The 13,979-nt window shown below is 34.7% G+C and overlaps 2 protein-coding genes across 2 annotated transcripts in view; both read left to right on the plus strand.

Annotated features, from left to right (window-relative positions):
• ubtd2 (ubiquitin domain containing 2) overlaps nucleotides 1-614 on the plus strand; it is a 45,368-nt gene extending 44,754 nt beyond the window's left edge. Inside the window, 3 exon segments of the mRNA XM_067424196.1 lie at nucleotides 197-225; nucleotides 227-592; nucleotides 594-614. Of these exon segments, the coding sequence (XP_067280297.1) occupies nucleotides 197-225; nucleotides 227-592; nucleotides 594-614 (416 nt within the window).
• Nucleotides 615-5,752: 5,138 nt separating this feature from the next.
• Nucleotides 5,753-12,956, plus strand: il12bb (interleukin 12B, b). Its single transcript, XM_067423689.1, is given in 9 exon segments — nucleotides 5,753-5,915; nucleotides 5,918-5,956; nucleotides 6,369-6,638; nucleotides 9,741-9,846; nucleotides 9,966-10,138; nucleotides 12,261-12,421; nucleotides 12,515-12,636; nucleotides 12,721-12,751; nucleotides 12,849-12,956. Coding segments are annotated over 8 exon segments (939 nt in total). The 5' UTR covers nucleotides 5,753-5,875; the 3' UTR covers nucleotides 12,749-12,751; nucleotides 12,849-12,956.
• Nucleotides 12,957-13,979: the final 1,023 nt, after the last annotated feature.

Consider the following 13,979-nt stretch of genomic DNA (forward strand, 5'->3'; position numbering starts at 1 on the left):
TTTCCAGGTCTAAATAAGAATTTGTATTTCAGATTTTCAGTGTGATCTCAAACTTTTAGATTCGACTATACTGTATATTAGACATATGCAGATTCTATATTAGAGTATTAAGATCTCCTGTTTTAAAGCATTAGACAAGTCAAAAAAGAGGGACTCCATATGGCTTATATAAAGCTTCTTTTTGTGCCATCTCCAGGCGCTCTGACTGAATGCTACGATGAGCTGGGGAAACCGCTACCAGCTGCCCGTCTACTGCCTCTCCCCTCCCGTCAACATGATCGAGGAAAAGAGCGAGTCGGAGACCATTGAGGCCCCGGAAGCTCCAGCTAGCGAGGGCCAGGAGTGCCAGTTGCGTCTCCGTCTTTCCACGGGCCGGGATCTACGCTTGGCCGTCCGCACCAGCGACAACGTCCAGCAGATGAAGCGCCGTCTTCAGACCCAGGAAGGTGTGGCGGCCACCAGCCAGCGCTGGTTCTTTTCGGGCCGACCGCTCACCGACAAGATGAAGCTGGACGAACTGAAGATCTCTAGAGACTATGTTGTCCAGGTGATCGTCAGCCAGCCTCCCACAACCCCACCACTGCCGCAGAACCCCCACACCTGTCGAAAACTAAATGCCTCCTTGGGAATTTTTTACCGGCACACCAAGTGTGAATGGTGTGCGTGGGCTTCAAGATCTTTTAGAAGATTTCTTCGGGATTGGCCGTTTGAGTCTAGAGTGAACATCTCTAGAGGCTTCTCCCTTTAAATAACACACTGCCTTGGACTTACAGCTCCTCTAAGGGAGTTGAGATTCAGAATTTCTGGTTAAAAGTCTCAGGGTTAGAAAACTGGAGCCCTGAATTGACCAATAGAGGTGCAATGAGTATGGTTTTGGCAAGGGAAACTTAATGCTTTGTTATCTTCAGGATTATGGAGTTATACTCTTCATATTCTGTTAGTTTTTCTTGTGACCAGAGCATATGTCTGCAAGGCAGACCAGAAGTGTGGACCTACCTGTGTCTGTCAGAACTTGAATTTCTAAACCGGAGACACTTGAGGCCAAATTGGACTTTATGAACCGCTATTGGCTTTCAGCAACAGGAGATCACTTGTCGGGACTCTTTTCCTAAGTTTTGTTTTTATTAGAAACTCTGTAACCAAAAATATATAAAGATTTTTAAGAAGAGGGAGACCTGTTACATGTTGCATAAACAATGCTTGTCTCACCCCCCCCCCCCCCCCACACACACACACACCATATTTGATCCCTGTTCTTCATCAGATACTACATCGACTACATAAATTCTTTAAACAGCATTTGTTCAGTTTTTTTATTTTTAGGAAAGTTTCGGTCAAATACACTAGTAGATCAGCTGTTTGACATCTGCCTCATTTGGGAACATGTGCTTTTGCTTGAAAGCGGTCGTCACCTTTTGCAGATAGCTTTCAGTTCAGAGAGATATTCCAATCTTCACCAAGCATATTTGACCTTCCTCACTCCCTGTCAAACTGTCCCCACAGAAGTGTGAAATTGGTATGGAGGAAAGATTTCAGTCATTACCCGCGCAACCGTTCAGATTCCTTGTAATTTGAGGTGCTTTTAAGGCATTTATTCAGCTCTGCAAGGTGGCCATGATGCTATGCTTTGCCTCAAGCATCCCGGGGATATATAAGGGTGAGAAGGGGGTAATCATGTGATGAGAGTGTGTGTGTACACGCGTGAAAAGGGAAGCAAGTGATTTAATAGAAGTATGGCTGCATATTTCTATGGCTGAACAAGATGGGGTTGGAACAAATATGGCTGGGGAGGACACGGAATGTAGCTCTGAATGTAGCTGAGCGAAGACATCCTCAACAACATACTCTATATACATGTTTTCTTTTATTGCTTTATGTTGAGAAGGATAGTAGGACAGGAAATGGGAAATGACAGGAGCCAGACTCGAATGAGCTGCGCAGCTCAATATGTCATAGCACGTGCGCTAACCGCAAGCACAGGACTCTTAAGTGTTTTTAAACGGATTCAAGACTTTGTCCTGATGAAAGAGAATTCGAAACAGTTGCATATTTTAATGATACAGAATGCGTTTTTTAATTAAAAGATGATGAAACATTTGTACACCTCAGTATTGCTGTGTCTGATTTTGTTACAGTATTGCTATTATATATATATTTAAAATATTATATATAATATATAATATTTTATATATTATAAATATATTATATTAGTGCTGTCAAATTGATTAATCACAATTAATCTCATCCAAAATAAAAGTTTGTGTTTACATAATATATGTGTGTACTGTGTATAATTATTTGGTATATTTGAACACACACACATACATGTATATATTTAAGAAATATTTGCATGTGTATACTGTATGTTTTTATTTTATTTTATAAATAACACTTCTTATATTTTATGCATGTGTGTATTTATACATAATAACTAATATTAAATAAACAAATATATGAATTTGACAGCACCAATATATATATATATATATATATATATAAAAGTGTTGGTAAAAAAGTTTTTCCATGTTTAATTTTTTTGGGTTTAATGTCATGGTTTAAAAAAAAAAGAAGAAGTCTCTAATGCTCACAACCAAATGCATTTGATCAAAACATAGAAGAAAAAGACAGTAAAAAGTATAATATTTAGAAATATTTTTATATTTTATACATATTATTTATTATATTTTAATATATTTTATAATGTTCAATTTATTTCCGTAACGGCAAAGCTGATTTTTTTAATCTGTCACTTATTATGCATCATTGCTCAATAAAAGTATTAATTTCTTTTATAAAAAATTAAATCTTACCTACACCCAAATGTTTACACAGTAGTGTATAAAATTTATATTTATATTTTAAATTTATGCGCACATGTATATTTATGAAATTTTAAAGGAATACTTTAATTATGTATTTGAAGCAATATTTCATTATATATATATATACAGTTTAAAATAATTAGTAAAATATATTTAAAGTTAATAGTTTGCTGAATGCCCTTTGTTTGATATTTCTATTAATGAATTATTGGTAATAACTAAGAATGCATGATATATCAGCCACCATGTTGGTATCGGCCGATGTATATGTTAATTTTTAATGTTATTTAAACATTTTAAATTTGGCTGATATCTTAAAGCCGATAAATAATGGATTATTTCCTTCAGATGTGCATTGTTCGCCATGATGGTTTTTAAGAACTTAAAATATGATTGGAAAATACAGTGCAAGTCTGTCATATAGGCTTTTTGATAATATAATAAAAATATAATTGTGTGCTTGGGACATGGCTTTTAATGGTGAGACTTTTGTTTTTGTAATCAGGCTCTCAAAAACATTTGGCCGATAACATTTATCGGCCAATATATCATTTATTGGCTTTCAAATATAAAGAATTATCAGTATCAGCCAAAATTTTAATATTGGTGCATCTCTGGTAATAACCAGTCTGTTGTATAAGGCTTATTTGTTTGACCCTGCTTAGAGTTGAAGCCAATGAGTGTTACTATACACAAAATAACATTTGTATTAAATATGAATAACATTTCATGTCAGCGCCTATACAAACATCAGCTCTAAACCAAGTTAAATATGTGCTTTTATTCAGTTAAAAAACATCTTTCAGTAAATATGTGCTTTATTCAGCCCGTTCAAAGAGTCTTTTGTGTTATGATGGGGAAGCAGCAGTTCACCCTGGATTTTCTTTGTTTCCTGAGAAAGACTGTTTTTTTCTCTCTCCTTTATTACTTTGCAAGTTATAAAAAGCTTTAGAGGTTTTCATAGATGTGTTAATAATTAATAAACTGGGTTTTTTAGGCTAGCATTATATTAGAGGAACTGTGGAACTATACGCAAGAATGACCATGCCGGTATATTAATATATTAACCAATGGTTTAAGAAGAAATCTTTATTGCGGATGCATTTATGGACTGAAGCGTCACAGAAGCGTCCTCTTCTTTATTATTGATTTGGAAGCAGGATTTGAGTGGATGGTTGTTAGAGTAACTGTGACCACTGTAGAAAATGTCATCTTAATGCTGAAGTTCAACAAATTACCCTTGACTGTGAATTTTGGTTTGTGGTTGATGAACACATACGTGGATAAAGGTTCACACTTTCTATTGTGGGTCACTGCTTTTATACGTCACTACGACTCAGGACAGAGGCTGTGGTGTAACAACTACTGCAAAGATATATTTACATGGTACAATTACTGTATGTACAAATTGGCACTCTCTACATTTGCCTTTGGCAGCAGTAGCCTAGTTCATTTTCACCATTAACTTCATTTGAAGGAACAAATATGCAATTATACATATCTTAAATAACAAATATGTAGTTATAGGATATATGTATGGATATATTAAAAATGACTATGCGCCCATTGAAACCTTTCATGTATGTATAAACCATATATTTGTAAACTAAAAAAAAAAAAATTGGGTTTACAAAATAAGTAACCTGGTTGAGTTTTTGAGTTTGTTTAGATAAAAAAATTAAGTTGATACAATGAAGTAAATTGGTTTAATAAATAGAAACTCAAAATATTATTTTATCTGACCACATAAAAAATGTGATAAATCATGAAAATAGCCATTTGGCATTGTTTTACTGCGTCATCAGAAATAACACACACACAATTACCCAATATGCTTACAAAATCTTTTAATAATATTTGAATATTAGGTTGAATAAAGGTTGGTTGCCTTAAAATTTTGAGTTTATTGAAATTAAAAACTTGAGTTGATACAATGAAAATAATTTGTTTAATAAATAAACTCAAAATATTATTGTATCTGAATCTGAACCACATATTTTTTTTTTTGATAAATCATGAAAATAGCGTAATTTGGCTGTGTCATCACAAATAAAACACACACACAATTACCCAATACACTTTTAATAATACAAAAACTTTTAATATTTTAATAAAGGTTGTCGATTCTCAAAAAATGTCATTGTATTAACTCAAATTTTTAATTTCAATGAACTCAAAATTTTAAGGCAACTGTCAAACTCAGTTTTTTTAAATAATATTTTACAGAGACCACTTAACATTAAAAATCATATATATATATATATATATATATGTATATATATATATATATATATATATATATATATATATATATATATATATATATATATATATATATATATATATATATATATATACATATATATATATATATATATATATATATATGTATATATATATATATATATATATATATATATATATATATACATATATATATATATACATATATATATATATATATATACGTATATATATATATATATATATATATATATATATATATATATATATATATATATATATATATATATAAATGATAATTAAAGTAGTTAACTAATGTTCATTAATGTGAAGCCTCATTGTAAAGTGTAACCTAAATGATCATCATATAACAGCAGTGAAAACATGAATCACTCTCCCCGAAAAATCAAATCAAATCAATTTCACTAAGTGATAATAATTGCTAGAGATGACCTGTGAGGTGTTTCACTGTTACACAGCTCATGGAAATCCCAAACGAACCACACTGGTTTCCACATCCCTTTGTTCAGAGCTTCTGCTTGCTGGGAATTCACACTTCTCTATCGCATACATATATAAGTTGCTCAGGTCTGAAAGGACTTCAGTGAAAGGGAAGAGAGTCACCGCAACTCATTCAGTTCAAGGTAAGACTCAAACTCATCCTGACTGCCTGTGGACAGCAATGTGGGACATTATTCAGATATTTGTTATTCAGATAATGTTTACTTCTATATTAGCATCAACTTTTAAATCATTTACACAATAATAATATACTATTAATAGTATTTTTGCCTTTTTTGTTTGTTTAGATGAACAAGATTGTCTTTGTTATTCTGCAAGCTGTCCTTCAGTGGCAGGCGGCACTTCACTGAGGAACCTCACACCAAATGGTGACTACTGCTTAAATCTTAATATCTTTAAACTATATATATATATAGTGTGTATATTCAAATTTAATTTAACTGTTTTCTATTTGAATATATTTTAAAATGTATTTCATTGATCAAAGCTGAATTTTCAGCATCACTACTCCAGTGTTCAGTGTGTCACATGATACTTCAGAAATCAGACTGATTTGATTTGCTGCTCAAGAAACATTTCTGATTATTAATTGTGAAAACATTCGTGCTGCGTAATATTTCAAACTGTGATACATTCTTTGATGAACAAAAATACATTTATATGAAACATACATAATACATTTTGATACATTTAATGTGTTCTTGCTGAATAAAAGCATTCCTTTATGGAAGTAGACGTCATTGCTTGAGTGTGTCTGATGAATGATCTTTTCTGTTGTAGTTGTGGCTCTGGACGTGTCAGATCTGTCCAGCTCTGAGGTCTCACTGTATTGTGGACAGCAGTATGAAGGAGAGGAAATTCGCTGGGAGATGAATGGGAAAAGCATCTCCGAGACGGGAAACCGCATCACTGTTACCATCGACGGGCTGCTCGGGGGAAACTTCACGTGTCACAGAGCAAACAGCGGAGATCTCCTGAATCACACACTGCTGCTGGTCCATCCGCTCAACTTTCCTAAAGGAGGAGTTCTTACACAGTCCGGGGACAGAGGTAAATATAAAGAATATGTCCGTGTTCAGTGTAATAGCAAAAGTATTAGGAGAAAAAGATTTTTCTGGTCCCAAGGAATAGTCGAAGTGGGTTAAATACTCTAGTGGGTTAAACCACTGAACTGATGGACAGAAGGTTGCTGGTTCGATCCCGCCTGTGTGTCCTTGAGCTAGGCACTTTATTCCATATTGCTTCAAGAGGAATGAGTTATTTATGCATAACTGCCATATGCATAAATGTAAATGTCTTTATTGACTAGCCTATAGAGAAACATAATGTGTGCAAATATTAGTCAAAGCGATTAAATCACGATTAACTTGCCATCAAATTGTTTCTCTATCAATAGGCTATAGTCAATACACACACACACACGCACGCACGCACATGTCGCACGCACGCACGCACACACACACACACACACACACACACACACATATAAAGACATCCATGTTTATTGCACTTTATCTGTTAGATTTCAAGTAGAATACAGAGTATTTTCTCAAAATATTTTTTTTCTCCTGCAACAAATCTCCACTTCAGTAGCTCTTACACACCAAACTTTACAGATTTGTCCCTATCTACTGTATATTATGAAGCTTTTTACATAGTTCATATATCCTTAGCCTGATTTAAATACAAAATCTGCCTGTTGACATTTTCTGTTTAATGGAGTGATAAAAATAGATATGTAAAAACCTTAAACTCTGTCAACACAATGAAACAACATGGCTTTATCCAATGTTTAGATTTCTGTTCTGGAAATGAAATGAAATAATACATAATTTGCATATTTAAACAGTATTTCATAAAACGTTAATACACAACTATTGTCTTAATCTACTGCGACTAATCAACTGGGGAAGTGGGGCGAATTTTGTTAGGTTTATTAAAACTTTTTAATAAATCTGTTTTTATGGAGCCCCACACCACATGCAGGAATATGTAGGTGGCCACAAATTATTAAGTACATCAGCATGTTTTACTAATACGTTATGTAAATAGTGTGCAATATGTAATCATTTGTTCTCTCGTTTTAATAAATTGTGGCCATGTTGTAATCATTTATTCACTTGTTTTATTTAAATTAAAAACGGGAACCAATAAACAGCATGGACACAATTTAGTAAAATGTGGAAACTAATTAATAAGGGCCGTTTTAAACAGGAAAAAACGTGAGACGGGTCAACGAACGCAATTTTTTTTTCTAAAGATGCATTTTTTAAAAAGTGGAATTTTATTTAAAGTGCCATTTTTGTACAAGTTAATATGATTATTTAGTGTCTAAATTAAAACTTTGTAATATACTTTAATTAAAAATTCTGTTTAGTATTAAAAAATAAATCATTTATTTAGCCTGGTGAAAAACAGCTCTGTTTTCAGCAAGCCGTTTCTGTGCATGTGCCTTTTATGCTAATGAGCTTTGCTCACCCCGCCCCTCTGTTCTGTGGGGGCTTTGAGTGTGAGGCGTTGCTTAGACAACAGGAGAAAGTTCAGGACACATCTGTGCAAGTTCAACCGTATCAATTCGATATAACAGATATATCAACACCAAAATGACTGCTGTGTTCATTATTACACCCAAGAACAGAACACCACAATCGCTTAGACGCCATTCTGCTCCAGCGTATCCACAATGGCGGACAGCTTGAGCTCGCTCAGGACGGGTCTGAGCTGAAACGCTGCTGTCAGTCAACAGTTGTGGGAGGGGTATCCGATCGTGTGATGTCACACATCGAACGGCTTGATTTCACACAGGTGAAAACATACAAGGAGATTTAAAAAAAAAAAAAACACTTGATGGATTTTTATCGTTATAGGATGGTTGTGTACAGTCACTACCAACACACATTGCTGTATAATCAACTTGTAAAAGTGCATGTACCATTATATGACCCCTTTAACTTGAGCTCTGCGAGACGCTGCAAAACACAAGAGACTCGCAACGGTTAAAGACGTTCATCTAGCGTGTGTTTACACTGAAAAACAACGGAAAAGTAGTGGAGTGGAATGGAAAAACGTGTTGGGCCCTATTTTAATGATCTGAGCGCATGGTCTGAAGCGCATGCGGTGCAGGCGCATTTAGGGTCGTGTCAGAATCCACTTTTGCTAGTTTAACGATGGAAGAAAGGTTGGTGCGCCAGGAGCATGGTCCAAAAGGATTGTACCTAGTCTCTTAATGAGTCAGGAGTGTGTTTTGGGTGTAACGTGCAATAAACCAATCAGAGTCTCATCTCCCATTCCCTTTAAAAGCCAGTTGTGCTTGCACTATGGCGGATTCGCTGTTTACATGGCGGAATATACCTGTAGACACACTCAAACTGAGGAGTCATGTGTGTATTGCCACGATCGGTTAAATTAGTAGCCAATTTCATTCGTCATTACTGCAAATAGGTCATTCTGATACATGCAATGACTTTGCTTTGTGACATGTAGGCATTTTTATCTTTATGTACACAATAATAATCTTTTAAATTATAATCCTCTAATTTTTAATATTTAAAAATGGTTGTGTGTTGCTCCGACGCGAGTGCAACGGTTACAGACATCCATCAAGCACATTTACATTGAAAAATAATGAAAAAGTAGAGTATTGGAATGAAAAAAAAAAAGCGCGAGGCGCTGATCATTCATTGTCAGAAAAAAAGGTACATTGTTGTCACTGGGGCGGTACAAAACCAAAAAGGTACTAACAGGTACCTTTAAGGTATTAATATGTACCTTTAAGGGTACTAATATGCACTCTTAAAGTACTGATATGTACCATTTAGGGGTGAGTAAGGTACAAAGATGTACCTTTTCACTTTGTACCTTAGGGTACCGCCCCAGTGACAGCACTGTACCTTTTTTTCTGAGAGTGTTGAAAAAAAATAGTAGGTATGAGTTAGTAAACACAACAGTTTACTACAATGAGAGAACCAATTCTTAATTCGTGGCCACGACACATATTTAACTTTAGAAAAAAAATGTATTGTAAAATTCACTGAGTAAAAGATTAAATGATTCAAACTGATATAATAAAATTTACATATGATATGAACGTGAAAAGTATCAGTTTTTCCTACTGGACTTAAATGAAACTGCTCAACTTTTTTGTCTGTCTAGAATTTATATCTTGCTCTGCGAGAAACTATAATGGACGATTTCATTGCTCTTGGAATTGGCATCACCAACGGAAAGACACAGCAGTGGTATATTTTGCAGCAATACGGTAACGATTCAGGACTATTGTTATTCTGGATTAATCATTTATCAAGAATAAACAAAAAATTGAATTAGGCTTATGTTGAAACAGCAAATCACAGCTGAACTGTGCATGTGCTTATGCAGGAACTCCAGTCTCATCAACTGCACTCTGGACTCTGATATCTCTGGACTGACGTGTATCGACGAGGAATACTGCCCGTACTCTGAAGAGTCCAGGAGCGTCAACCTCACTGTGCTCGTCAGAAACAAGTATAGACTGGAGGAACACCAGAGGACTTTCTTCATCCGAGACATTGGTAAGAGCTTTTGTGCCCCCAGGTGGCCACCACATGTAATGGACTTCTGATTTGGTTGCTGTGTGGACCCACATATATATATATATATATACTTTCTGACTTTCTTTTTGTAATATTAAATGCAATTAGTTAAACTTACAAGTGCTTTTGACCTACTTATGTGGGATTTTTATATGTAAAATAGAAGAAACTGATAAGAAACAGTCATGCAAGTTTAATCTTGCTACTTTAAGCACACTTAAGTACTGCTTATTTGCAAGTACAGTTTTTAAAAATATACACTACAACTGCACATTCAATACAATTAAGCAATAACAATTATGAATATGAAGTATATATATATATATATATATATATATATATATATATATATATATATATATATATATAAATATAAATATGAGCAGAAATGACAAAGCAGTTTGTTAGTAACATTTTAGTAATAGGCCATTGCTTATCAAACATTTTCCACAAAAATATATGAGCACAATACCGGTAATTACATTTCAGAATTCCAGGAGTTTTAATAGAACGCTCATCGATTCTTTTAAACTTCAAACATTTACATTTTCATGATCTTCCAATTGTTAGTGATTTACTGAATATGGATTAATATGGAGCCCCTTCACTACAGGGACATGATGAAGAAGGAAAAAAAATTAGATGGGAGGATGGGAGACACATTTCTTGGGGATTTTTTTATGAACGCAAAGTTTCTCGAAGGAAAGCAAACATTTCACTAGCGAACGCAATGTTTTTGGGGGGAACAAAACATTTTTTCCTAGCGAATGCAAAGTTTCTCAGGGGAACACAAACATTCTGCAAACATTTTGCTAGCCAACAGGAACGTTTCTAAAGGGAACACAAACCTTTTGCTAGCAATTGGAAAGTTTCTTGAAGGAATTAATTTTTTTTGCTAGCAAACGCAAAGTTTCTCAGGGCAACCTCCCGCTAACTCTCTTGAAGCCAATACGGAAGTAATGTTAACTGCAGTTCATCGACTGGCCACTAGGGACAGGCTCCAGAAGGGAGCAGAATCTCATTGAGCCCCATGTTAAAATGCCCAACTTTACAGCAGAAAAAAATGCATGTTTACAGCCTGGTACAAATTGTGGTTTTGGCCTATACGGCTAATTTTGATCTTCATGACAACTGTGAGGGGGGTGAATTTTTTTTATAACTCACTCGTTTACATTATATAAAGCCTTAAAGTTCTGCATAATTAAGGGCGTGGTCACTGAGTGACAGGTGGATAGCCATTTATCCGCCGTCTATAAGGATTACGTCACCTATGCTCCGCCCACATCCTGCCCTTTTGCCCATTTTCTTTTATCCGGGAGTGACTTTAAGCTTCAGAACAGCTTATCGGAATCCTATGGGTGACGTCACGGACACTACGTCCATATTTTTTTACAGTCTATGGGGGCAACGCAAACATTTTGCTTGTGAATGCAAAGTTTCTCAGGGAACGCAAACATTTTGCTAGCGAATGCAAAGTTTCTCAGGGAAATGCAAACATTTTGCTGGTGAACGCAAAGCTGTCCGGGGGAACGCTAGCCAACACAATCGCTAACCAACGCAATCGCTAACCAACGCAATTGCTAGCCAACGCAAATTTTCTTGAAGGAACACAAACATTATGCTAGCCAACAGGAAAGTTTCTCAAAGAAATTAAAACATTTTGCTAGTGAACACAAAGTTTCCCGGGGGAACACTAGCCAGCGCAATCGCTAGCAAACACAAAGTTTCTCGGGGGAATGCAAACATTTTTGCTAGTGAATGCATAGTTTCTCAGGGGAACTCAATACAATTTGCTAGCCATTGCAAAGTTTCTTGAAGGAACGCAAACATTAGTCCCTAAGTTCTCCGTAAAGGAGACCCTAGGATTCTTAAAAATGTTTGTAATCACAAATTAGTAACCAGTTTTTTCTAGTATGGAATAAATTATAAAATGTATATTAATTATATATTAATTTTTATTGATTTTATTTTATTTTTCTTATTTGAAATCATTTTAAGTCATCTTGAGTAGGACCCTGTCCCCTGGTTGAGAACCACTGTACCAGACTACTGAATTACTTTTTTCTGTCCTAACTCTAACCACATTAACTCAAACTCTCAGTCAAACCAGATAAAGTTAATATCACCAAGATCGAAGATGATGTATTTGAGTGGCGCCCCCCTAAGACGTGGAGTTTCCCCTGCAGTTACTTTCCCCTCTCCTACGAGGTGAAAGTGTTTCCCAGAAATCATACATGTGACTTCACAGGAAGTCATGTTGAAGTAAGCTGCTTTACTTGATTTTTAAAATTTATTTTCAAGATCAGTTTATTAAGATCGATTTATTAAAGATGATGTTAATTTCTGTTCATATAGAAAATGGAAACCAACGAGACACATTTCAAAGTGAACTTGAAAAAAGCATATACTTTCTGCATCCGAGCTCAGGACACACTAACTAAAAAAGTTTGGAGTGACTGGAGTCACCATCATATTAAGTAAGTACTGTTCGACCTCCTGCAGTATCATTGTATATATTGTGAAAATATGTGGCTTTACATTCTGCATCTATTGTGTAACAGAAAACATCAGCATACCTCGGGACATTAAAAGGTGTGTTGATTTGTGTTTTAATGACCATATTGATAGTTTTAGTTGGTTATATTATCCCGGTGCTTATATTTTGACATTTTTCAATTTTTTGTTTTAGGAATGCAGGTCTCAAAGGAACACATCACTCTACTTGATAATCTGCTTTCTATTCCTGGCAGAAGATTGCAGCTATTCTTATTTATTTCGATTTTACGTTATATTTATCCCTGTAAAATGTATTTATGCAATAAATATCATTAAAAATACACTGTGCTTCAGATTCAAATTTTTATATTGTTATGTAATGGGGTTTGTGTTAGTTGGGCTGAGAGTGTCATTCATGTCTTTGTGATCTGTCTTATTTAAATGCAATAACTTGTTTCCTATAATATAATATAATTTATATAATATAATCTTATAAAATATAGCTAATGTTTGGAGATTTAAATAACATTTATATTCCAAAAAAGATCAAGGCATAACATTTTTTTAAATCCATGTTCTACAGCATCATGCTAAAATATGCCACAATATTCTTTATATTTTATATAATATTATTATATATTATATTTTTGTATAAAATAAGTTAACATTATAGTCACTTCCTAGTCAACTAACATAATTAATGGGCAATATATTTGTTACAGTACTAATAAATCTTTGTTAACATTAGTTTATATTATTATTACACCTGTTACTGGCAGTTCATGTTAGCACAGTTCAAATAAATAATATTAACAGTTGCAACTTTTGAGTTAAGTTAATGGAATTTGTATTAGTAAATGGAATTTACATGAACTAAGATTAGTAAATGCTTCAGAAGTATAGTTCATATTAACTCATGTTGAACCAAATGGAACCTCAATGAAAAGTGTTACCATTGTCGTTATTAATGATGTAATGAGGACTACAGTTCAAGCCTAGTCCATCGGCCTCAATTATAAAACGTGCGTACACACGGATTTGAATTAAGTGTGGTATTTAAAGCGGAAAAGTTCTTAGAGCCACGTCAGGGTCTGAGCAGGTGTAGCTACAGACCTTCAAATTTCACGTGGCCTTCAGATCAGCTCAAGAACAGTGCGTAGAGCGCTTCATGGAATGGGTTTCCATGACCGGGCAGCTGCATCCAAGCCTTACATCACCAAGTGCAATGCAAAGCGTTGGATGCAGTGGTGTATAGCACAGCGCCAATGGACTCTACAGCAGTGGATATGTGGAGTCTCTGGAGTGACGAATCATGCTTCTCTGT

The sequence above is a fragment of the Pseudorasbora parva genome, chromosome 18, assembly GCF_024679245.1.
Source record: "Pseudorasbora parva isolate DD20220531a chromosome 18, ASM2467924v1, whole genome shotgun sequence".
Classification (NCBI taxonomy): Eukaryota; Metazoa; Chordata; class Actinopteri; order Cypriniformes; family Gobionidae; genus Pseudorasbora; species Pseudorasbora parva.